At 45.5% G+C, this 22,954-nt stretch overlaps 4 protein-coding genes across 5 annotated transcripts; 3 read left to right on the top strand and 1 right to left on the bottom strand.

Annotated features, from left to right (window-relative positions):
• The first annotated feature begins 1,719 nt into the window (after window positions 1-1,719).
• On the top strand, window positions 1,720-4,917 carry Osi12 (DUF1676 domain-containing protein Osi12). Its single transcript, XM_033485642.2, has one exon. It carries the CDS (start codon window positions 2,186-2,188, stop codon window positions 2,951-2,953), a length of 768 nt encoding a protein of 255 aa, XP_033341533.1. The 5' UTR covers window positions 1,720-2,185; the 3' UTR covers window positions 2,954-4,917.
• LOC117229277 (uncharacterized) lies at window positions 4,336-6,782 on the bottom strand. The gene is made up of 3 exons (XM_033485667.2): window positions 6,552-6,782; window positions 5,483-5,947; window positions 4,336-4,823 (listed from the first exon to the last, which is right to left on the bottom strand). Exons 2-3 carry the CDS (start codon window positions 5,763-5,765, stop codon window positions 4,636-4,638), a joined length of 471 nt encoding a protein of 156 aa, XP_033341558.1. The 5' UTR covers window positions 5,766-5,947; window positions 6,552-6,782; the 3' UTR covers window positions 4,336-4,635.
• On the top strand, window positions 6,754-14,579 carry Osi13 (Protein). Of its 2 annotated transcripts, none has more exons than XM_033485662.2 (3): window positions 6,754-6,848; window positions 12,750-13,013; window positions 14,226-14,579. In XM_033485662.2, the coding sequence occupies exons 2-3, from the start codon at window positions 12,824-12,826 to the stop codon at window positions 14,555-14,557; spliced, it is 522 nt and encodes a 173-aa protein (XP_033341553.1). In that variant the 5' UTR covers window positions 6,754-6,848; window positions 12,750-12,823; the 3' UTR covers window positions 14,558-14,579. The 2 variants fall into 2 exon arrangements, with proteins under 2 accessions (XP_033341553.1, XP_033341543.1); XM_033485652.2 differs by lacking the exon at window positions 6,754-6,848 and adding an exon at window positions 11,205-12,088.
• A 5,925-nt stretch (window positions 14,580-20,504) lies between these two features.
• Window positions 20,505-22,386, top strand: Osi14 (DUF1676 domain-containing protein Osi14). Its single transcript, XM_033484489.2, has 3 exons — window positions 20,505-20,822; window positions 21,040-21,225; window positions 21,828-22,386. Exons 1-3 carry the CDS (start codon window positions 20,600-20,602, stop codon window positions 22,196-22,198), a joined length of 780 nt encoding a protein of 259 aa, XP_033340380.1. The 5' UTR covers window positions 20,505-20,599; the 3' UTR covers window positions 22,199-22,386.
• Window positions 22,387-22,954: the final 568 nt, after the last annotated feature.

Raw genomic sequence — 22,954 nt, 5'->3', positions numbered from 1 at the left:
CGCGGTCTGGTGTAACCGGCAAAAAAGGTGCAACAGATGCGGTTCACTTTTAGCCAGACGTAATCTCCTCTCGCCTGTGTATTACGTGTACCATCTCGCAATCGAGAAGCACGTAGTTGCTCGCGCAGCTTTGTAGAATTCGATCGAATGACTCGTCCGATACGTCATCGCCTCCAGCCAATTCTCTCGATCGTGCCTCGGAGGTAGCAATTAATCCCCTGATCGGAAGCGAACAATGATGCAATTTCGAATCGGTCGGAACAATTTCACGGATTCGTGGCTGTTGAACCGTTCATAAAGATGCTTGCGTCGAGAAAGGGGTCATGTGCCGAAACGTTATTAAAGAACTTCATCTTCAGGTAAAGGAAATGGAAGTTCCTTTATGTTTCTATGAATTGTGGTTCCGTTGACGATTAGGCTTATTCAGTCACTATATAGCTCTATTCAGCACTATTAAAACGCAGGTACAGTAGCTCCAATATCAGAATTTTTTATTGTCCAAATACTTTCCCCACATAATCAGCTTAATTCCACAATACTACTGTGATCTTTAATCTTTCGCCTGCGATTAGAGCTTCAGCATTTCTTATGCGGTTTCAGAAATGTAAACAAATAATGTATATATTGCGATATAGACGAAGGAAGAAAAGACTGCAGGCACTTTTTCTCATCGTTATCAAACCGAGATTATGCGAAGCGTCTTCGAAATCTTAACACAGTTGAACTCCGATTATTCGGTCCTCCAATTATCAGGTTCATCTCTAATTTAAATACTTTTTACCTATAATCAACTAAGTCCAAGGTAACCCACATGCAAAACGATTCCCTGTAAAAACTAATAAACATGAAATCAGGCGCTTCGAATATTCATATCACTCTGCACTATATTTTCACTTTACTTTATATTTTAATTCTCCGAGTAACAAAAACAGACCTGACGGAATGATCGAGCAACTAGTCCAACCAAAAAGGTCTCATTTCTCGACGGACCTCAAATTGGCATAGCCCAGATACCTGTAGCGCGATCCTCGCCGATCAAAAGCGGAAACGATCATCACTCGTGCTTCCAGCCGAAGTTGAAGAGCTCGTCTCGCGCGAAGCACGCGAAGCGGTCGAGTCGCTCGGCGTAATCGATCGCGACGACGGATCGGAAGTCGGATGAATCGGTCACGGTGTCGCAGGCCGCCCGGAGGAAAACAAGGGGATTTCACCGGCTCGGATGGACTGGTCATCATCGTCCGCGGAAGAAGAGAGGAGCGCGGCTGACCCTAACACAGAAAACAAAGCGACCGGATCGATACCAAGCGGAGAAACTCCGTGCACCGATTTTCGTGAGATCCGTTTAACGTCGATGGCTTTACACTCGATCAAATCTAGATCGTAAATAGCTCCGTGCGAGCAACGAGACGACGAAGCGAGAGACGGAGCGCGAGTCGAATAGGGTGGAAGAAGAGGGGGCAGGAAGAGGCAGCAGGGCTATAGAGACGCGAGAGAGTAAGGCCGCGGACCGTCCACGACCTAAAACTACTTTCGAGCGTCACGACGATCCCGAAAGGTCGACCGTGGGGTCACGGTGCCAGGTACGCCAATAGGATTCCTGTCAGTGTATCCTCTAGTGCATCGCGGCACATCGTCCCCCCACTCCGTGTGCAGCTCGGAGCGAATCCCGAGTAGCATCAGCGAAACTTAACGACCGAGAGGCGCATAGACGTTCCACCTTCGCGGTGCCTCTCAGTGGGTCTCTGTGTCAGGATGGGTCACATGCTCTACGTGAGAATCCTCGGTGGCTGGATCCGCGGGGCCCGGCGGGGGCCGGGGCGGGATCTCGAGAAAAGGATCGAGCGAACGCGAGCGGCGTGAACCGGCGAAGAATAGAGGACGCTTCCGCGGACGTCCGGGGCCCCAGGGAGCCCGAGAGGGGCCCGTGTCACGTGCGCGGGGTCCACGGTGTTGGGCACAGTGGCCCCATACGTGGGAGAACCGGCCCACCCCCGACCGCGAATCTCCGATGCTTCGCCGGATGGTATATATCGGCTCGAATATCTTGTCCTGACGCCAGTTCTCTCTAGTCGAGGATCCTGAAGACCGCGAAAGTGTGAACGATCCTGTCGTGGTGAACAAACAAACGTCCGCTCGACTCTCCTCCGATCCAAGGATTATTATACGTTGCCTCCGAAGACGGAAGATGGATCTCCTCAAGTGTGTGTTTCTCTTGTTCGCCGGCTGTGCGCTGGTCCACGCGACCTCCACCGTCAAGGACGAGGACAGCCTCGTCGACAGGGGGCTCAGGGCGATGCACCGGGTCTACGAGGACTGCCAGCAGAGGAACATCGGCATCTCGCCTTGCCTCAAGAAGAAGGCGATCTCGTTCTTCGAGAGACTAGGTAGAATGCGCAGCCTGCCGCTGTCGGAGACCTTCGAGCTCGTCAGGACCTCCGACGAGCCCCCGAAGAGCACCGTGACGGACCTGGAGGCCAGTCTGGGCAGAAACGCGGCTAGCAAGGACGAGATCCTGAACGAAATCCTGCTGGATCGGGTCGCTTCCTTGCTGAACAGCTTCAACGTGCAGATACGTCTTCCGAAAACCACTCCTGGAGAGCTGAAGCGGGGCATGGAGGAGGGCAGAGGCAAGATGAAGAAGATGATGGGCATGATGATGATGGGCGTAGCTATGAAGATGGCTGCTCTCATACCCATTGCACTGGGAGTATTGTTCTTGCTCGCCGGAAAAGCGCTCATCATCAGCAAGATCGCGCTGGTTCTGTCGCTCATCATCGGGCTGAAGAAGCTGCTCAGCCAGAAGCAGAGTCACGACCACGGCGGCTGGCAGCAGAGCGGAGGAGGCTGGGACAGAAGTCTCAAGGCCGTCTCGGCGACCATGCTGCCATCCACCACCGAGGAGATGCAGAATTACGCGCAGAGTCTGGCCTACTCCGCGAGACATCTTCATTGATGCGGGCGAGGACGTCCTCCGGTTCCGTTGGCAAGCGACGCTTCTAGCCGATCATCGATCGCGATCACGGATCGAGATAATTGGACTGTTAATCTGTAGTGACGACATTCTGTTCGGGACCCGTACGGTCTCTCCGTTGTTGGAAAAGGTTTCGTGGAAAGATTGAGAACGATCGCTGGTATTCTGGAGGGTGTTAGAACGCCCTGAAATTGCACTTCACGGGCTGCTATTATCCACTTACAGGCTTCCACGTTCGAATCGTTTCCGCGGACTCCGTTGTCTCGTCTTCATGGCTAATACAGAGAGATTTCACGACGGATTATCTGGTGAACTTATTACCGAACTTGTTACCGAAGCTGGTGCCCAGAGCGACAGGAATCGTTGCAATTATTTTAATCGGGGCTTCGTCGTCTTCTTCTGTGTCCGCTCGAGGGATTCAACTGTCGCCAGATGCACTTAAACTGTCGCTCGCATTCGAACGATTTTACGTGACACAACGACGACGATGTCGTAATTTTCTCGCACGCGAACTTCCAACGGTACCGCAACCACTTGCACGCCGCTTCGGGTTCGTGCTCCGAGGAAATCGAAATTTCTGCTCTTCGCTGAAAGAAGCTTCGAGTTACCGCTGTCAATTTTCATTTGTAATCTCGACGATTCCAACGGGTAAATCGCAACGATGGAATTTCTGCTTTGCTCGCGAGAATATGGATCGAAATTTGATGTCGGAATAGCAAGTTTTTCAATTAGATTGAAATTGTATCGTAGGTAAATTCAAATTTCGACTCTATTAATTACACAAGCATCGGATAATCGCTGATTTTTGATAATTGCTAATTATTGAATTTATCTACAAGGATCACTTGCTCACCTAAGTTCTAGTTTAACTCGATCGATATGAATATCGCAGAAATTTCCCGTTTGGACACCGACTGATGAGCCTCGAGAAATATGCAGTTCGATTGCAGTTCGTAGTTTGTACACCAGCGACGAATATAATTAAGCTGACGCCGATGTCAGCAATTTTCACGCACGCGAGTTTCTAACGGAACCGGGACGAGCTGTATTTTGCGTCGACGATCGAAACGGCTGGCAAACGCCGTTCGTACAACACGCGGGATCTGTGGATTCTGGACCGAAAAATCTGAGCGCGCAGCGAAAGGAGATTGTACGGACATTTTCCGGTCGTTTCGTGGACGCTGTCTCAATATAACATATGCCGTAGCTGTAAGCTCTGAAATATTCCTTAAGCTGTACTATTTATTACCACGATCGCCATGTATTTATTGTCACGATTTTCAAGCGTGTCCTCGCGTTCGTTCGCCGTCGCCAGTGGCAGCGCGGCCGATTTACGAAGACTGACCGAATAAAGAGGCACAGAATCGAACAGGAAGATCAAAACGACTTTAATGATTCTCCATTGCATGTTACACACACATTTATATATATATGTATCGCAAGTTATCGTAGAACGATCGGCTCGGGATCTATCGTCGATCCAAAGAATTGCCGATCGAAAGAATTGTCTCTGATTTTCTTTAATCACGGATCGAGCCGTTTGGTCTGCGAGCTGTTACGGAATAAAACGATAATGGTCAGCGATAACTAACGCGTTGAGATCCGATGCCATGACCTTGACCGTCCGGCCGCCCCCCGAGGATCCGTCGATGGTCGATCGACCTTCAGTGGACCTTCAGTCCGAGAACCGCGGCGAACAGCGCGAAGAAGAAACCCGCGAGCAGAGCGGTGGCTTTCAAGAGGATGAGACCGCCGACCATGGTCGGGATCAGCGCGACGAACTTCATCTTGTAGGCGATCAGCAGGGCCATCATCGTGCGATCCATCTTCTGCATCTTTCGTCGCGGCCCACCTGGAAAATCGGAACCACCGGTTAGCCCCTAAAATCACCTGTACCGCGATCTTAACCAGTTAACGCGTGTTAATAAATCTATTTGCAAACGGTACTTCTGGCTTCTGATGTTGACACGGTCAGCTAACGGGCTTTTTCAGTTGGATCGCCGGAGGAAGTCGAATCAGGAAGTTAATGGCGGTAATATTAGAGTTATTAAAGGAGTCTCCATTGAGACATCTTGATCTCTAAGATCGAGATACGATCGAGACTGTTTGAAATGTTTGATACATTTTACTGGATAGAAAGTGGCATCTTTCCTGACGCACATTCGGTTAGGATTGTTTAAGACGTTCTTATAATCTGAATTATAACAATGCTAAATTCTAAGGCATATCTAACAGGGGAATCAAATACCTTGATCGTGCTTTAAAGAGACATACTTTAATTTTCATTAACATTAACTCTAAAAAGTATTCAAGGAGATAAGATAACTTGTTCCACCATAAATGGTACTCTTTGCAGAATTAATCTTAAATTGACATGACTCAAATAATTCGCAGAAATATATATCCGAGAAATATTAATTTAATGGAAAACGAAGCATCAGAATCCCTAGAGAAGCCGCGAGATACTCAACAGTATACTGAGAAATTAACCACAACTCATCTACATGTTACCTCCAGTCAAGTAGTCCTTCGACGCGGGCAAGTCGTTGTTCTTCGTCTGCTTCTTGACAGGCTTGTTCTTATCCTCGACTAACAAAAGCACCGCGGTATTCGGTGTCACCTTGTTCTGCGGCCCCTTGACAAGCACCTTCTTCCCAGCAGAGACATGATCCTTGCGGACGATCTTCTCCAAATTCTGCTCTTGGTACCTAACGGCGGACCTCGAGGTCTCGAGCAGCCGAACCACGCAGCTCAGAGTCAATAGAACCGCGACTACGTTCACTCTCGATCGCATGTTCGCGCGAACGGGTTCACCGGAGTACTGTCCACGATCATCCACGATCCCCAATCACATCCTCGAGGCAACCGGGGCTTCGCAAGATGGCGGACATCCGTCTCAAGGATCTTGTCCAGTCCTTCCTCGGGTGCAACGACGAGCGGTTACATGACTACCCCTGGATGTTGCTGAAAATGTCACTGAAACATGCGTTCTTTAGCTTTTGCAACCTTCGAGAAGTCGGGAGAAATCGTGGGGGACGATGCTTGATCCTTGCACGCTTCTCAGAGATATTAGGCTGCTTCGAATGACCCTTTCGGAACATCCGTTGGACAATGTTCTACGATTCGGTTTTCGATTCGATCTCGAATCTCGCCACATGGTCGTTCGAAGAACTGTTTTGAATTTGGTCGAAGACCATTGGTCGCATTGGTCGAAGACGAAAGCGTCTTTTGGGTCGACGTGGTAATTGTCCCTTTCGATCCTTTAAATTCATTAAAGACGAACGAAAACCCCGAAGCGGTTTAAACCCGTTGCATCCGTTGCAACGGATCTCTGTTTCACACGAAGTGTACGCGATGTCAATGAACTGTCTCATTCGGCGGTCTCGTTTTCGCAGGCAGGAAGAACCGAAAAGTGATCAGAGAATGTCGAAAGCGATAGAAATAAGTGGCGAGGAGCGCGTGCAAGATCCGCCGGGACCGCGCGATTCGTAAAAATCGTGACCGCTGGGAGACGCCGTGTCTCGAGAAACGTCGGCAGTCGAACGTAGGGGGTGGACAGTAAATCGTGTGCAGGACTCACCGCGGATGCAGAGCGGCGGAATCCGAGGACCAGGGCCGCTGGAAGTCACTGCGGCCAGTTAATAATTCCGTGACGTGGATCGGCTCGACAAATGCAAATGACGAATGGTCTGTCGACGGAACGACCTGAGCAGCGAGCGACCGTGAACTAACCGATCCGCTCTTGATTCCTCGCCGTGGATCCGAGGGGGGCCGGCCGGGGTACCACGCCGGGTACGCTTCAGTTGCCAGCGGGATCGGCAGTCCGTGAAAAATGAGCACCGCGCGACGAGCCGTCGCATACATGTATGTGTGCGCGGTAAGTACTGTGATCCAAATTCTGATCCCGTCGATATATATGTCATGCTAAATTGTTATACAGTACAGTCTCGGCGCTGCCTCTTATCGTTCGGACGCGGCGAATCTGCGGGTCTAGGGTGTCGTCCATGCGGGGACGTCGGGGGGAGGGGATCGCAATTACTCGACGAGACACGTGTCGCGGAGCACTTCGCATTTTTGAGTTACGCTGCGCTGGCAACCGGGCCGATAACAACAACCGCCCGTTGTCACTGATCGATGATTGCTCGGATCTGGGCGGGTCGATCGGGGAAAGCTGAGCGGAGGGGGGCCGCGGAATGTGTCGCTACGGGGTTGGCCTCCGGGATTCAATGATCGCCGAGCCTTCGGACGATCGGTGGTTTAATTGGAAAACGGTGATATCGCGCGGATTTCATTGGGGATGGATTCGAATCGACTCTATTTGGAAATATAGTCACCGTTTTTCCATGATAGAACGATTTAGGATTCCCGTTTACAGAGCGCGGAGGATCAGGGTTTAATAGTTAGGGGTTGCTTGAATTTTTTTTCTCTTTTTTTTTCTCCGATTTTAAGGTCGTCAGTTTTTAATTGTATATGAACTACGAAGAACTAGAAACCCTTAAAGTTAAATTTAACGGAAACTGGGAGGTTTGTACATTTGACAACTTAAGGGATGAAAATGCTTGAACTCGATGTTAGAAAGAATTTTTTGGTAAAGTGCTTGGAATTGTGTAACAAATGAATTTTAAACTGTCGATAAATGTGACTGAGCCAGTGTTGCTTGGATTAAACGTTTTTCTGCGTGATTATTAGACGACTATTTATGCAAAATCTCATTCCTATACGTTATTTTACAAAAATTATGATTGAAGAAACGTTTTCTTGATCAGTTAAAAGATTACTCAATCTTTCAATCTGTTTAATCCAAGTAACACTGGCTCAGTCACATTTATCGACAACTTAAAATTCAATTGTTGCAAGAATCCAAGTACTTCACCAACAAAATTCTTTCCAGCATCGAGTTCAAGCATTTTCATCCCTTAAAAGAAAATGTAAATGCTATTAGACGTTGTTAACTGATACGTTTCCTAGCATTTGATAAATCTGTGATGCGCCACAAATGCGTAAAGATCCGCAGTCCACAGCGACCACAGTTCGATTTCTTGCTGGTTCGAGACATTTCCGCCGAAAGAAGCCGTTTTCCAAACAATGGACGCTCTTTCTTCGTCCCAGTCGGTCAGTTTTTCTGTCGACAATTGAACACAGAGTTTCTAGTTCCGGTGAAAAACGCGATCCGCGCGTAGGTCTGGTTAGAAACGATACCGGCACGCGATGCGATTTATCGCGCACCGAAACACCCGCATTCCACGAAACGCCGAACATCCTGCATCGTCCATGGAAAGCCGCCTATTACCGGCCGCTCTATGGTGTCGATTAAGCGGTCTCTAACTGTACCGCCCCCTTGTTCACCCTCGATTCTTGTTCCACACTTTCCCGGACTTTCGTTGCTTATTGGAAACGGCAATAAAATATCGGACATGGAAAATTTCACGTGATCCCGTTGCCCATAAACCGTGCGCCAATTGTATCCGGCGTTTGCACCGTGCGATTAAGCAAACAGTGAAACCCGATGACGCGAAAACTTCGGACTAATAATAATAATTCGATGTTTTATAATAATATTCGATAATTCGAATTCGTGCGAACGCGGCTACGATGTTTGTTCATCTGAACCGAGTATTCTTAACCCTTTGTCGTACCATTTTCTTCGTGATTAAAGCGAGTGTAAAAGCTTTCGATTGTAATCATTCTTTAGAAGACAAAGAAAAAAATATATATATATATTTATTATGTGTATTGTACATCAATTTGAATACTTAAATATTGACGTCAAAAGTACAGAATTGTATTCCGGTTTAAAAAAATGGAATAACATCCATACCTGATAGGTTAAATATAAAAATGTCAAATATATGTCAATAAGTATAAAAACGAGTCAGACTCGTCAAAATATGGCAAGGGGTTAAATTCGGTCCGTTTCGGTGAACTGTGAAATAAAAAAATAGATACGGATCCATCATGGCGAACTACGCAAGTCGGCGTCCGATTAAATAAATCGATACTCGAACCGCGGATGCATCTTTGCGCGCAATTTTCCGCGCGGCCCGTTTCGGTAACCGTAAAAACATAAAAATAGATATGGATCGCAGCGATCCGTCATGGTGGAAAATTTCAGGCTGCGATATGCAGGTCGCCGTGGCTACGAAAATCATTAATCACGAGAGTGACGGCCGCATTACTCGAATCTCTCGCGTATGAAGCGAGGGACCCAGATGTCCTCGGCCGCAGTTTTATTCATCTGCCATCTGAAAGAACATTGTCCCGTGTTCACGCAGGAAGCAGCGAAATTGTCCTCGGCTTCCACGGGACGCGCGGATAATTGCTCGTGGAACGGTACAGGGGGCAACCGAGTTGATAGAACGCCGGGGAACGAACAAGCCTACGCCTGTTAAATCACTATCATCATTACAGTCCCCTTTTGCTCTTTCCTTCAACGCTCGGTCGTTGCATGTCGACGTAATGATCAATGCTGCTATTTCATTTTCAAGGAAACGTAACGGTCAAACCGGGAACGAACGACCACCGGTGCGTTTCAACAGAGACGCCGATGCCCCGACACTTAACGTTCGATTAATATCAGGAAGCTATCGGGAAGTCATTTCCTATGGCGACCACTCGGACGCTTCTTCATCGAAATGTTTAATACCTTTTCAGTTTTGCCAGTACACGAGATGACAGAAATTGGGAGAAAGTGGAAAATGAAAATTGTTTCTGGGACCCTTTGATTTCGCTGGATCAATTGGATTTGACCGATGTGTCCGATCATCGCTTGCTGTTTTTACTGATCGATGCAACGAATAGACAAATAGACTTACCGAGCTCATTTTCTGAGAAAGAGTGAATTTTAAACGGTGCGTTGCTTTAATTAAAAATCGTTTGATTCACGGAACCCGTCAAAATGACGAGTCACTAATTTTTTAACTTACGATTATTCGTATCGCAAAGATACATTTATGAGTTATTTATTCAATAACACTTGTTGAAAATCCGAATAAAATGTCTTATTGTTACTACGCTTTTTTGTGCTCTGTAAATCTGGTGTTAATTTCTGCTCGATGAGATCTCTGTGTCCTCTAAAGAAGCAACCCTAAAACGTCGGATAAAGAATATTCTAATCTAAAGGAGTATGAAATATTTCAATAAATAAGAAAGCGTCGCTAATCGCGTCGCTAGAGGAAATAAATGTTCCCGTCGGGTATTGAACGTTAATATCTACGATTTAGCAACTTCGTTGAAACGCATAGACGGTCGTTTCCGGTGCGACCGTTACGTTCCCTTGAAAATGAAATAGTAGCATCGATCGTTGCAAGAACGGAGCGTCGACGGAAAGATGAAAAGGGTACTGTAACGATGACAGTGATTGAACAGGCGCGGGCTTCTTCGTTCCTCGTTGTTGCGCACAAATATATTTGCAACTGCAACATTCTAGGAAGAATTCGCTTCCCATGTAAAAATCGTAATTACATTATTCTCGAGTATAGTAACAGTGATCACGCTACGGCCATAAACATGCGACCGAGTACAGAACGCGAAAGAAGTCAGCCGAAGAGCACCGAGTTCGTTCGATCACGAACGCTATTCCATTCTCGACGATCGTGCAGCGTCACGACTGCGCCTCTAGAAGATTTATGAACCCTCGTCCGTCACGTGATCGCGAGTAATTAGAGAAACGTCCCGTGACTGTTAATTGAAACGTTCGCGGTGAACGCGGTACGTTCAACCGAGAGATGAGCCGCTTATTAATCACAATGCTAGGCGTGCCGCGATCGTTTCTTTTTAATTGCCGGTGGTAACGGGGCACAACTGGGTTCCCTTTTTCACAAATTATACGGTGTGTCGCGGCTGCGAGGCGGAATGGGGTGCACTCTCTCACGGTGGTTCTTCAATGACCGTGAAAATGTCTGCAAGAATGACATTTGCAAATTTTAGGCTATGGAATTTTTCAGTCGGCGAGATGAGTTTTGAAACGTGTTTTCAATTTTTTAAATTATACATCGACGCTGTTAACGTCGAAGGTCAACTGCTGTTTGCGCTGTTAAGCGAAGGTTACTTAAAAATATCATCCCTTACGGTAAACACATTTTAAGAACTCCTAAATGGAGTATGCACCGAATTCATAGCTTTTCCGAAAAGTTGATAAATTTATGTTCCATGATAAAGCTTAAAGAATTCTGAAAACGTGTGCAAATTAAGATTAAACGTTTTCTGTAAGACACATATGTTCCGCGGTTAAATTGGAAACCCATAACAAATTTCAGCTTGCCAGAAACACGAGGAACTTCGTCCATTTTAATAATACAAAAAAGCGCCTGAAATCAGACGAAAATTTTTCTGCCGAAATAAAAATGTTCCGAATCATCCGCCTGTACAAGAATATCGAGAACTTCGACCCCCGTGGAAAATTCATTTGAGAAAAATTCCAAAGCGCTTCCAATCTTCTGCGTCAACACGCGCTTCCAACAATTCCACTGCGAAAATTCGAGAACTGCATCCAATCTGAATTAGAAAAAAACGTTCGAGAACAACACGCTGCGAAGTAACGATCGATTGGCGAACAATTAATTTCCCGACGATCGTTTTCGATCAGCCCCGGGGCCATTGTCTCCCGCGAACGGCGCGCTCGCCGCCGTTCGCGGTAAAAGAGGCCGCCATGAACTCATCCAGAGGCTTACTCGAGTGTGAAACGAAGCGCGATCAGTGATCGAGACGGTGCTAGATCTCCCGGCGCTTTTCACGGGAACGCGGTGTTCCTCGATGGCGGTTCCGCGGACAACGTTCGGTAATATTCGGGGGAGAACTCTGCCCCGCTGAGAAGCCCGTCCAATGGTCGGAGAGAGAGCAGCAACACGGTGGTGGATCGACGACGAATCCTCCGTCACGCGCCAGTACCAGCATCATGATGGTGGTCTCCTTCTCTGAGCTTTTCGCGTGGCTGCTATATAAACTAATGGTCCGGCCTAGGACGAATGTCAGTTGACATTTCATTTGCCAGCGGGTCGGTTCGTCGCCTCTGTGAGATCCTTTCCGCCCCGTTCCTCCGCGTACGCTCGTCCGAAGCCGGGACCAATCCCGAGGCCGGCCTGCAGCCATTGTTCGTTCGCGTGCTGCGTTTCCTTCGCTGTACGTTAGCGATCATTATACAATTTTCCTTCAACGAGGAGGTATCGACGACGTGCGACTGAACATCCGGAACCTTTGTCCACATTGAGGGCTCTTCTCTGTGCTCGGACGAGTATCCTCTTGGATACTCTTTCCATAAATTGTTTAATTGGTCGTTCGCCTCCGAGAAGGCGCTGCTGAAAATTCCAAATGATCATCTTTTAACGTCAGCAATTTAATCTATTAATAGCCATAGAACGCTCAGAAATGAAAGATTGATCTTCAGTGGTAGCTTGTGAAGCTTCCGAGTGTTCATATATTACATCTTGCAATTTTCTTTACAAGATAAACTGCTGTAAAATGAGCAAACACGAGCGAGAACAGCTTCCAAATTTTTCTAGTGTTTGTCGATTATCCACGGTGTGTGGAGACATAGCTTTTAATTGATTACGCAAAATGTCTAGCAATTTCAGTCTTAAGAAGCACGTAGCTGCAAAGTGATTAAATAGGATCAATTTGTCGAGAAACAATATCGTGTTTAATGTACCTTTTAATTTGTCGTGGTTACGTTTATTTGCACTGGACGAGGTTGTCCCCTAAGAACAGTGGATGAAGCAGCCGGACGTCGGTCGCGTATAACTCTCGCATTTGATTACCAACGGTTGTCTTTCTGCGTCCGAAGAGGTGTACATCAAAGAAGATCGTCGACATCCTGGCGTGACACTGGTGAAGGACAGTGTCGGATGCGACTGGAGGATGCTGCTGCTGTTCCTGCTGCTCTTCCTGCCTCTGCTGATTGCCACGGAGATCACGCAGCCCACTGCGATGCACGAAGATGCGTCGAAGCTGCAGCTGGAAGACCCCGAGGGTCCCATGGACTTGATCAGTGATGGGATCGTGGACGCTGTTGACACTGTACTTCCTGTTTCGAGGTCTTCCGTCGAAGGTAAACTTAATTGCACGCGAATTTTATTTATATATTTATAGTTAAATAAATTAAATTTTTATATTTATATATATTACAATGTCTGTATTCAATTTTGAAAAGAAAGGATTGACCATATAGAAATCAAAGGAGATTGCACTAAAAATCACAGTTCGAGCATCCGCTTCCTTCGAAGCATCATTTCGCGCAGTCAGTCTTCAGAAATTCATGAAGCGATATTTAATACATGAAATCGACGTGCATATTCTTCGAAACAACTTTATCTAGCCACAAGTTTATTTTATCTAGCCTTATGCTATACTTAATTGCATCGCATCTACAAAATCGGCGAACAAGATAATTACGATTTCATCGAAGCTATCACGTAGAAAATTATGATTTAATTTCAAGTAATAATGGTAACATCGAACAGTTTAATATTTAGCATTGTGTATGTCTTTCCCGGCAGAATAAAATGAGTAAATATCGTATATTGTCACAAGTATACGTCACGAGGGATAGTTGAGCAGCGGATGAAGCGGCTCCCCCAGATCATTCGGATCGTTAGGATCGTCGGATGTTAATGAGCTCATTTAAAGGACCATGTAATTACGCATTCTCGTTACCGGTCTCTAATACCGATCATAATACGATCCTTAATCGTTCATGGTGCATGGCTGTTCGACACAAAAACCCCAAGTGCTTTCCACTCCAGTTCACCCTATTACCATGTCCATTTCGAGAGCCGACTAACAAGGAGCGCTGCCTTTCTGTTTCCGATGTCCCGCATTAGCCGCGGCATCGCACATTTATCGGGCTGCTCGCAATTAACGCGACAAGCCACGCTCCAGAAACGTGTCATCCCGTTCAGTGGTCTGCGTACGCAAAATATTTCCCGTGTGCAATTCACGGCGACCCGTTCGAGCGAAATTGTTACCGAATTCGATCGCGCTTTGTATCCTCAATGTACTCCGCAGTCTACTTATCCTAAGCTCGGTGTTAGCATCCTTTGACTCGTGATTCGCCGATCCCGCGGAATTTATTCAGCTTCCTTGCGAATACGTTAATTAGGATAGATTAAATCTCCGTTAAGTGGAAACGAGATCCGGAGGATTTGAAAGTGCATTAATATTTAGGATCGGATAAATTACCATTGAATGAGAATGCGGTTGGACTGAATCGCGAGAGATTCGAGGTCGGTAGATTGTTCACGTGAAATTCGCATTGTTGCAGCACGCGGGCCCAAGAGGAAGAAACTGAAGCTGAACAAATACCTCATTCCCCTGTTAGTCGGATTCATGCTGATCAAGTCTATCCTGCTGCCGATTACGTTGAAGACGTTAGCGATTTTGAGCGGCAAAGCGGTGGTCCTTAGTCTAATGAGCCTGATCCTGGCAGCCATAGTCGGCCTGAAGAAAGTCGCGCAGAGCCATTCAGGCGGCGGCGGCTACGAGGCAGCCACTTATGGCAAATACAGGAGGCAGGACATGCTGGGCATGACGGACAGCGCGTCCATGGAATCGGAACCCTACAAATTTTATAGCGAAAGACGCAAAAGGAAGTGAATAAGAATCGTATTTATTTTTATATGATCTCTTCTCTTCATTAACCCTTCTCCAATGGAAATCGTCGAAACCGAACTTGTACAAGTTCGAAGAAATAATTATCTAAATTACGAACAAGTTACGAGCGATTAGAAATTTTAACTTATAATAGATTTTTGATAGAAATTTAAATTTCTAACCCTTCTCCGATATTAATAATCAAAAGCGAACCTTTACAAGATCGAAGAAATAATTACCTAAATTACGAACAAGTTACGAACGATTACAAATTTTAACTTATAATAGATTTTTGATAGAAATTTAAATCTCTAACCCTTCTCCGATATTAATAATCAAAAGCGAACCTTTACAAGATCGAAGAAATAATTACCTAAATTACGAACAAGTTACGAACGATTACAAATTTTAACTTAAAATAGATTTTTGATAGAAATTTAAATTTCTAACTCTTCTCCGATATTAATAATCAAAAGCGAACCTTTACAAGATCGAAGAAATAATTACCTAAATTACGAACAAGTTACGAACGATTACAAATTTTAACTTATAATAGATTTTTGATAGAAATTTAAATTACTAATCCTTCTCCAATATTAATCATCAAAAGCGAACTTTTACAAGATCGAAGAAATAATTATTTCAATTACGAACAAGTTACAAACGATTACAAATTTTAACTTATAATAGATTTTTAATAGAAATTTAAATTTTAGTATATTTTTCACAGAAATGTAGCCGGGAATTTAAAACTATAATAGATATTTAATGGAAAATAAAATTTTATTAGATTCTTGACAGAAATGAGAAATTTTCAGATGATTATTTGAGATTATTATTATTATTACAAATTACTGCTAGGAATCTAAATTTGAATATATCTTCGACAGAAATTTACTTAGAACCTTCAAATTGTAACAGATGTTTAGCAAGTACAGTAACGAATTCAGTGAACGATTAGCAGTGCGAGAGAAAAATCTCCGTTAAATTTATTTAAACGACTCTGTGGTCGAAAATGATTAATGGATACAAACAAACGACCGCTAAAGATATAATCATTTCAAATTACACTATTGTACGAAGAACTCAGAGGGACCACGCTAACAGAAACGTCAATCGGATCGACACGTGGAAAAAAAAACTTTCTCTCCGGCGGTTCTTTGTTTTCACCGCGAAATAACACGTCGGTATTTCGGAGGATCGGGTCCGAGCCGTTGCAAAATTCGCTGGCCATAGTTAGCGCGCCAGGAGCCGCCAACAGGTTCGGCAAACACTGGGCCGGTATCAAGGTTACCCCAAGTTAAATATCGCACGGCGAACCGTAGAAAGTATTTTCCCGGTCGATTGTATCCCGGCCGCGGGAGTCATTCAAACCCGTGGATGAGACCGCGAACAATACCGTATAATTAATTGTCTTGCGCCGCTTCGGCTTCGGCGTTACGTAATCAAGCCGCTTCATCGCGGAGAGAAAGTTCATTTCGGATTCCGAGAATTATGAACCACATCGGGAACTCGCGTGGCGAGCCTCGACTTCCCGTTAAAATATACGGAACCAGTTTACAATTGTAATCGACCTTTCCTTTACTCCTTTGTGCCGGCACGTGCATCGTTCGGCGGAAACTGAAACCGGCGGAGACGAAAGATCGGATTAATCTGAGGATTAAACATTTCGTTTGTTCATTTCTCATTAGGTGGACGAAGTGTAGAAGATGAAAGACGAGTTTTAGGGGCCTAAAATGGCCTAATAAAATGGCCTAATAAATGTTTTGTCGAGAGAATTTTTAGACGAATGTACACAAGATTTTTATAAGGGCAAAGCTAAATCTTAAAAGCAAGAAAATTTTTTAGGAGCAACAATATAAGATCCTTTTACTGGTGAATGTTATTCGAAGCATAAATATTCGTTCGTTTTTGCAAAGAAAAATTTCAGAAGCAACAGTACAAAATCCTTTTAGTGAGAAATATATATATTGTTAGATGTATAAATATTCAATCGTTCTGGGAAGAAAATATTTAGAAGCCTGAACACAAGATTTATTCGCAAAGAAAAATTTTTGGAGCAACAATATAAGATCCTTTTACTGGTAAATGTTATTCGAAGCATAAATATTTGTTCGTTTTTGCAAAGAAAAATTTCAGAAGCAATAGTATAAGATCCTTTTATCGAGAAATATTATTAGAAGCATAAATATTTGATCGTCCTGAAAAGAAAATATTTAGAAGCCTGAACACAAGATCTATTTGCAACGAAAAATTTTAGAAGCAGCAATATAAGATCCTTTCATTAAAATATATTATTGAAAGCATAAGTATCCTTTGGTTTTAAAAAAGAAAATTTTTGAAACCTAATATACAAGATTTATATTTAAAGAAATATTTTCAAAGCAGAAACATAAGATCGTTTTACTGAGAAATATTATTAGAAGATTAAATATCTGTTCGTTTAAAAAAAAAACATTTTAGAAGTCTGATAATTTAAAAAAAAACAGTATACTTCTTCGTGCGAAGCACAGCTGCCAATACTTCTCTCGAAGAACGAACAAAGGTCCAAAAGAGGTCAGATTTATCGGGTCGCCGGACTTCCAGGACTTCTCAGAATACTTCGAAAAATCGAACGGTCTCTAGCCAACGTTTCTCGTGATCTCCCATGGAAAATATGTATGCTGGAGCAGTTCCCCATGCGTCATCGGGGGCGCGGTCTAATGAAAACAAGGATTGGAATTACGCGAAAAGGATCGATCCGGAGGAAAGTAATCGAGACGCAACAGCGCCGGTCCGAATTGAATCATCGTCGAAAGCGGATTGAGCAGACACGAGAAAAAAAAGAAGTTTCACCGTTTAACGCCGCGGTATTAGCATTCTGTACGGCCGTTTCTCTTTCGTCGCCGCGACGGATCTGCGTCGTCGTGGTCGTTCCGCAAACGGCCGTACCTCTTCGTTTCCTGGACGGGATCGGCGTCGAGGAGGTAATCGGAAGTAACCGAGTTCGGGGAGGGCCGTAACCTAGATAATTAATCGCGAAAATCCACCGCCTCGAAGCCGCGGATACCGTTAACAGAGAGAAAAGAGATGACGAGGTTTCGCGCGCGGCTGTTAAATATTTAAAGAGACCCGTGACAGACAATGGAGCGACGAATAAGGCAGTTGCCATTCCAAGCCGGTTACCGGTGCTGACAAATGTCCCCGATGCTGCATTGTTCAACATTTGTACAACGAAGAAATGACGCTCGGTGGGCTACTTCGCGGTTCTTGTTGTTCTGCAACCGACGATGTCCATCCGAGATCGATTAGCGATCTGTCACATTCCTCCGCGATTTCTTTCGCAGCTGCGCTCGCTGCAGATTTCTGCATTTAAGGCGAAAACGAATTGATGAGATACGAGAAAAGAGTTCGATTTGCTAAAGAGAAAAGAGCAGATTTTTTTAATTGTCCATTGCTTGCGATTTATTCGATGAATTATTCAACTTGCATCAAATTTCATAGCGCGTTAATATATGCTGTGTTAATGTTTTTTCTGCAATTATAAATTTTTCTTTCGCAGCTGCGCTCGCTGCAGAGTCGTGCATTTGAGGCGCAAACGAATTTGCGAGATACGAGAAAAAAGTTCGATTTGTTAAAGAGGAAAGAGCAGATTTTCTTAATTGTTCATTGCTTGCGATTTATTCGACGAATCATTCAACTTGCATCAAATTTCAAAGCGTGTTAATATATGCTGTGTTAATGCTTTTTTCTGTAATTATAAATTATTGTGAATTGGGGATGTAAAAGATCGCGGACGAATAATTAATTCTCTGTGTTAGAAGCTTCCGTGAAGACAAAGATCTTAATTACTTTTTGCTTCAAATTTGTTTTGAATGCTAAGTTTTGGAAGACTAACAGATTAATACCTTCGATTAAGTGGTTTCGTGGTTGGCAAAGCGTCAACCAGCGGGTGACCAGCGAAATGAATAGGAATGTCACGGTGACCAAGTGTCTGGGACCGTTTGATCATAATTTGACTTTCTAATCGCGACGTTAACAGGTGTTCGGATCTTTATCGCGCGCGATCTATTTGGGGAATATTCGAATTCCGATTTTGCGGGATTCGGATACGAAATGCTTCGCGATTAACATTCATAGGCTGTGCTATTTTATGGTATGGTCGGAGGATGCTAGAATACAAAGAAGTTTCAATGGAACCGGTCGTAGCTATGTGAAATGTTTCGTCATAAAAGAAAGTGGAAAAACAGCTTTTTCGGGAAACGAGTTCAGAAAAATTCTGTCGCCTCATTCGGCTGTCGCCTGGTTTTAATAAAACAAAATTTTGTGAAAATATTTCTCTAGAAACAAAACTTTTAAATGTACCCGCACAGGTCCTAGAGATTAATTAATTACTCAAAGTGCACAATTTGTTTAAAAAGAAAAGATCGCAAGCCTAGAGCTTAAAATAATTTCGATCGGAAATAGCTAGTCTTTCACTAGCCTCGGGACATCGTGTGAGAGGAATACTAATGAGCCTGGGCCTTTCATTCTCGGAAAAAGATACTAGATTACTCATTGGTCCACCTACTATCCCATCCGCGTTTACAATTTACACTTCGTTCTTCGTTAACCACGCCGGCAGGTGCGAACATTATATTTTTACAACAGGGAAATTGTTCGAATAGGTATTATATCAGACGATGCCGATGTAATCCGTGGTTTGTAGCGCCCGGTGGCCGTGTCTGTGGGTCAAGGTGAGCCGCTCGCTGCACGTGGACGCATCTGAATGCATTTGGAATATATAGGAAAATCGGTGTTTCTACTCTCGAGAGCCGAATTCAAAAATGAAAGAAAAAAATCACACGCAGAGATTCACGAAATATTTCAATCTCCGAAAGCAGAATGAAACGAATTACGAGAAATATTTGTTAATTACATCGTCAGCAAACAGCCATCGGGCTGTCGTACATTTATCTGTCGGGCCCGTGGGCCCGATTCCGTCGAATTCTTCTATCGGGTCGCGTGGAATGCGAGCCACGAGTGTCGTGGACTATAGATGACGGCTTTTAATACCTATCGGATGACTGGGCCGGCTACCACGTGGTTATGACTTTGAAATCAGGAGCCAACCAAGTCCGATGCCTTTTCAGTGTCTCCGACATGAATATGGAAACTCTTAAAAATAGCGTGCGCGCGTATTCCAAGCGTTCGGTCGATTATCAGGGAGACCGTTAATTTAGCAATTAACGACTAATTTACCAGGCGGCTTCTCACTTTCGGGAATCCCAACGCCTCGAAGATTCCGCGATATTTTCCCGAATAGCCAATCTAAAATTCCAGCATTGCTTCGATTTGCATGAAGCGTTTCATTTCTCTGCATCTCTTCGTTCTGTCTCGATTAAACAAACGTACGATGTATTTCTCTAAACCTGAGACTAAAACAAACGTGTACTAGCAAAACTCGAAGCGAACAACCATCGGCAGACTCGTAACATGTCATTGAAAAATTGTCACAATTCGCTGATCTCAAGTGCAACTTAAACGTGGATGAACCATCGTCCATGATTCCATCATCGAGTACTTCCGACGAGGACTAAGCTCGTTTCAGACAAAGCCTCGCCTCGCTTAAGCTAATTGGTTTTGGTGCAGCGTCTGGGAGATGCATCCTCTAAGAGCAGCGTCTAAAACGTCGCCTTCCTACTGACCCAAATCGCGGGGACCCACGCGGGCCCACCAATATCAGGGATCGCTTAGACTAAGGTCCGCCCAGCCGGGCCGAGGTTCGTCGGCAGAGAGGCGGTTTGTTTAAAAAATTATCGAAGAAAGTTTGTCGCGTCCGCGGGGAGGTGGTCAGGGAACCACCGATGACGGTTCACGCGTGCCTTGGTCTCGTCATACGCGTCATCGCAACCCGGAGTGGGGATATTGGGGAGGGTCCCTGCCGGTGCAGACCTATAAAGATAGACGCTACGGAGGGTCAGATCACACTTTGTCCCGAAAATTTTCCGAGATACGTGCTCCGAACCGTCTCCGAACCGTGTCTATTCCGTCGCTAGAGTATCCACCGATCGAGAAACAATCAGAATGATGAAGACAGTGATTCTGGGACTTCTCGCCGCGTCCGCGATGGCGGTGCCCATGCCGGACGGCATCGACGCGCAGGCGAACATGGACCTCGATTGCCTGGTGCAAGAGGATGCAATGTTCAGCTGCATGTTCGTCAAGGCAGCCAGCACCTTGAACAGGGCCGCCAGGTCCAGCGACATCGAGATCTTCGACGGCGTCAAGTTCGTCCGGGAAACGCCAAGTGAGTTTGGACCTTGCTACCGGTGGACATCGTGGAGTTTCGTAGTTCGTTTAGCCGTGGGCTCGTTGATAGTTCCGCGTGTTAGAGAAGTGTTCGTAACGTTCAAGGTCTAGGTACAGTTTTAGGCAGCTTCCGATGTTTGGTGCGCCGAGTCTGGCAACATTTTTCGGACCGTCGGATAGGGGGGTGTCTCTACACGATTCATTGCTTGTTCCAGTGGAACGCAACGGCAAGGACCTGAAGACGGAAATGGACATCATGAACGAGCTGCCGAGGGACGCGTCCGACCGCGCCATCAAGCTGGTGAACATGCTCTACGAGTCCGCGATGTCCTTCGTGAAGAGCCACAGCCTGAAGCTGAGCATACCCGAGGACGCCTCTATTTCCCGTGCTCTCGACGAAGGTAACTTTCCAACTATCGCCTACGATAGCGCCGTTGCCCATTACGTAATCCCCGTCCCTCCCATTCCCGACGACGACGGCGGCGGTGTCTCGACGCTGTCACGAACGAACGAACTGTTCACCGAGAAAGAGAGAGAGAGAGAGAGAGAGAGAGAGAGAAAGAGAGAGAGAGAGCCTTTCACCTTCGCGACATCCACACGCGCCGCGGCAACCTGTTAACCGGACAAACTTGTTCCTCGGATTCCCTTTCCTCGTGGAACCTTGGCCCCCGCCTCACCTCGAAGAAAGGACACTCGTCCTGTCGGCGGTTCATTCATGGATCCGGAAGGCTGACCGCGTGCTGGAGATTCGTGGTTAAATATTTGACGTGGAACGTTTGCCGAGAGCTCTTGTCACGGCTGTCATTTCTATGAAGATCGCCACCAAGTTCCTGGTACCGGCTCGACAGAAGACCCACTTGAGCATCCTTTCTAGCTTCGGGTTCTAAACTTTGTACAGCTTGTTAGACTATTTATAATCGTTCCGTTCGCTTGTTCTATGTAATTTTCGCACGCTGTTCTTTCTGCATCGCGTGTGCTCTGTACCGCGTTCCTCGCTTTTCAGGCCGCGGCAAGATGAAGAAGCTGATACTGCCGGTGGTAGCCGCAGTCGCAGTGAAGCTGTTCGCTCTGGTGCCAATCCTTCTCGGAGGTCTCGGACTTCTGGTGGCGAAGGCCCTCGTCGTTGGCAAGGTCGCTCTGCTCGTGGCCGGAGTCTTGGCCTTCCAGAGGCTGTTCAACGGCGAGAACAAAGGCCAAGCCAGCTTCTTCAGCAAGAACACTCAACCGGCATGGCTCGACAATGGCAGCCAAGGCTGGTCATCCGGCGCCGTGGCACAGCAGCAAGGTTATTACAAGAGAAGCTTCGAAGCTGAGAAAGACGCCCATGCTATGGCGTACGCAGCTCAAATGCCCGTTACGAACGAAGCTCATTAAAAGAGATGATCTCGACGGCTCTGTCGTCGATGGAGAAACCATTCGCCATATCTCTAGAGCCTGGTGGGCGCGGACCCTTCGGCTCACGACTGCTAGACTAGTATTTATGTATAACTGTACCCTAACTTATGGATCACTTAAATTATTCGACGACCAACTGTACTGATAATAAATTATTTCTACCAAAATCCTGTGTCCGGGGCTTCTCACGATTATCTCTGCCGTAAAGTATGCTTCTTTGGCTTTCACTTTAGATGTCGAGTGTCAAAAGATTCCTATGGGAAAGCATTGGGAAATTAATTTCAAACAACCTTATACCTGTAAGTCGAATCGTACTGTTCGGAGCTATCGGTCGATATTCCTTGATTTTTAACACGACGTCGTAATTTGTACAAATTGGAAATGGATCTATGACGAAGCACAGTCTTCTAGCTTCGATTTGCGTTCTCAAAAGTCAACTAATTCCCGCTGGAAAGGATTGGCAATTAATTTGAACGAACCCCATGTCTTTAAATTTAATTATGCCTCTCAGCGTTTCTGATCGGTGTTCCTCGATTTTCGACACGATATCGTAATTTGTACAAATTGGAAATGGATCAATGACGAAGCACATTCTTCTAGCTTCAATTTACGTTCTCAAAAGTCAACTAATTCCTGCCGGAAAGGATTGACAATTAATTTGAACGAGCCCCATGTCTTTAAATTTAATTATGCCTCTCAGCGTTTCTGATCGGTGTTCCTCGATTGTCGACACGA

The sequence above is a fragment of the Megalopta genalis genome, chromosome 15 (genome assembly GCF_051020955.1).
Source record: "Megalopta genalis isolate 19385.01 chromosome 15, iyMegGena1_principal, whole genome shotgun sequence".
In the NCBI taxonomy this organism is placed as follows: Eukaryota; Metazoa; Arthropoda; class Insecta; order Hymenoptera; family Halictidae; genus Megalopta; species Megalopta genalis.
Note: the sequence above shows the minus strand (reverse complement) of the source record. Positions and strands in the feature narration are given on the sequence as shown.

What these genes read in the sequence shown, in the direction of transcription:
- LOC117229277 (XM_033485667.2), bottom strand. Translation starts at nt 5,765, where the DNA reads ATGCGATCGAGAGTGAACGTAGTCGCGGTTCTATTGACTCTGAGCTGC. An exon ending in GAAGGACTACTTGACTGGAG is followed by an intron (nt 4,824 to 5,482) that starts GTAACATGTAGA and finishes CCGATTTTCCAG; the next exon opens with GTGGGCCGCGACGAAAGATG.
- Osi12 (XM_033485642.2), top strand. Translation starts at nt 2,186, where the DNA reads ATGGATCTCCTCAAGTGTGTGTTTCTCTTGTTCGCCGGCTGTGCGCTG.
- Osi14 (XM_033484489.2), top strand. Translation starts at nt 20,600, where the DNA reads ATGATGAAGACAGTGATTCTGGGACTTCTCGCCGCGTCCGCGATGGCG. An exon ending in GTTCGTCCGGGAAACGCCAA is followed by an intron (nt 20,823 to 21,039) that starts GTGAGTTTGGAC and finishes TGCTTGTTCCAG; the next exon opens with TGGAACGCAACGGCAAGGAC. An exon ending in TTCCCGTGCTCTCGACGAAG is followed by an intron (nt 21,226 to 21,827) that starts GTAACTTTCCAA and finishes CTCGCTTTTCAG; the next exon opens with GCCGCGGCAAGATGAAGAAG.
- Osi13 (XM_033485662.2), top strand. Translation starts at nt 12,824, where the DNA reads ATGCTGCTGCTGTTCCTGCTGCTCTTCCTGCCTCTGCTGATTGCCACG. An exon ending in TTCGAGGTCTTCCGTCGAAG is followed by an intron (nt 13,014 to 14,225) that starts GTAAACTTAATT and finishes GCATTGTTGCAG; the next exon opens with CACGCGGGCCCAAGAGGAAG.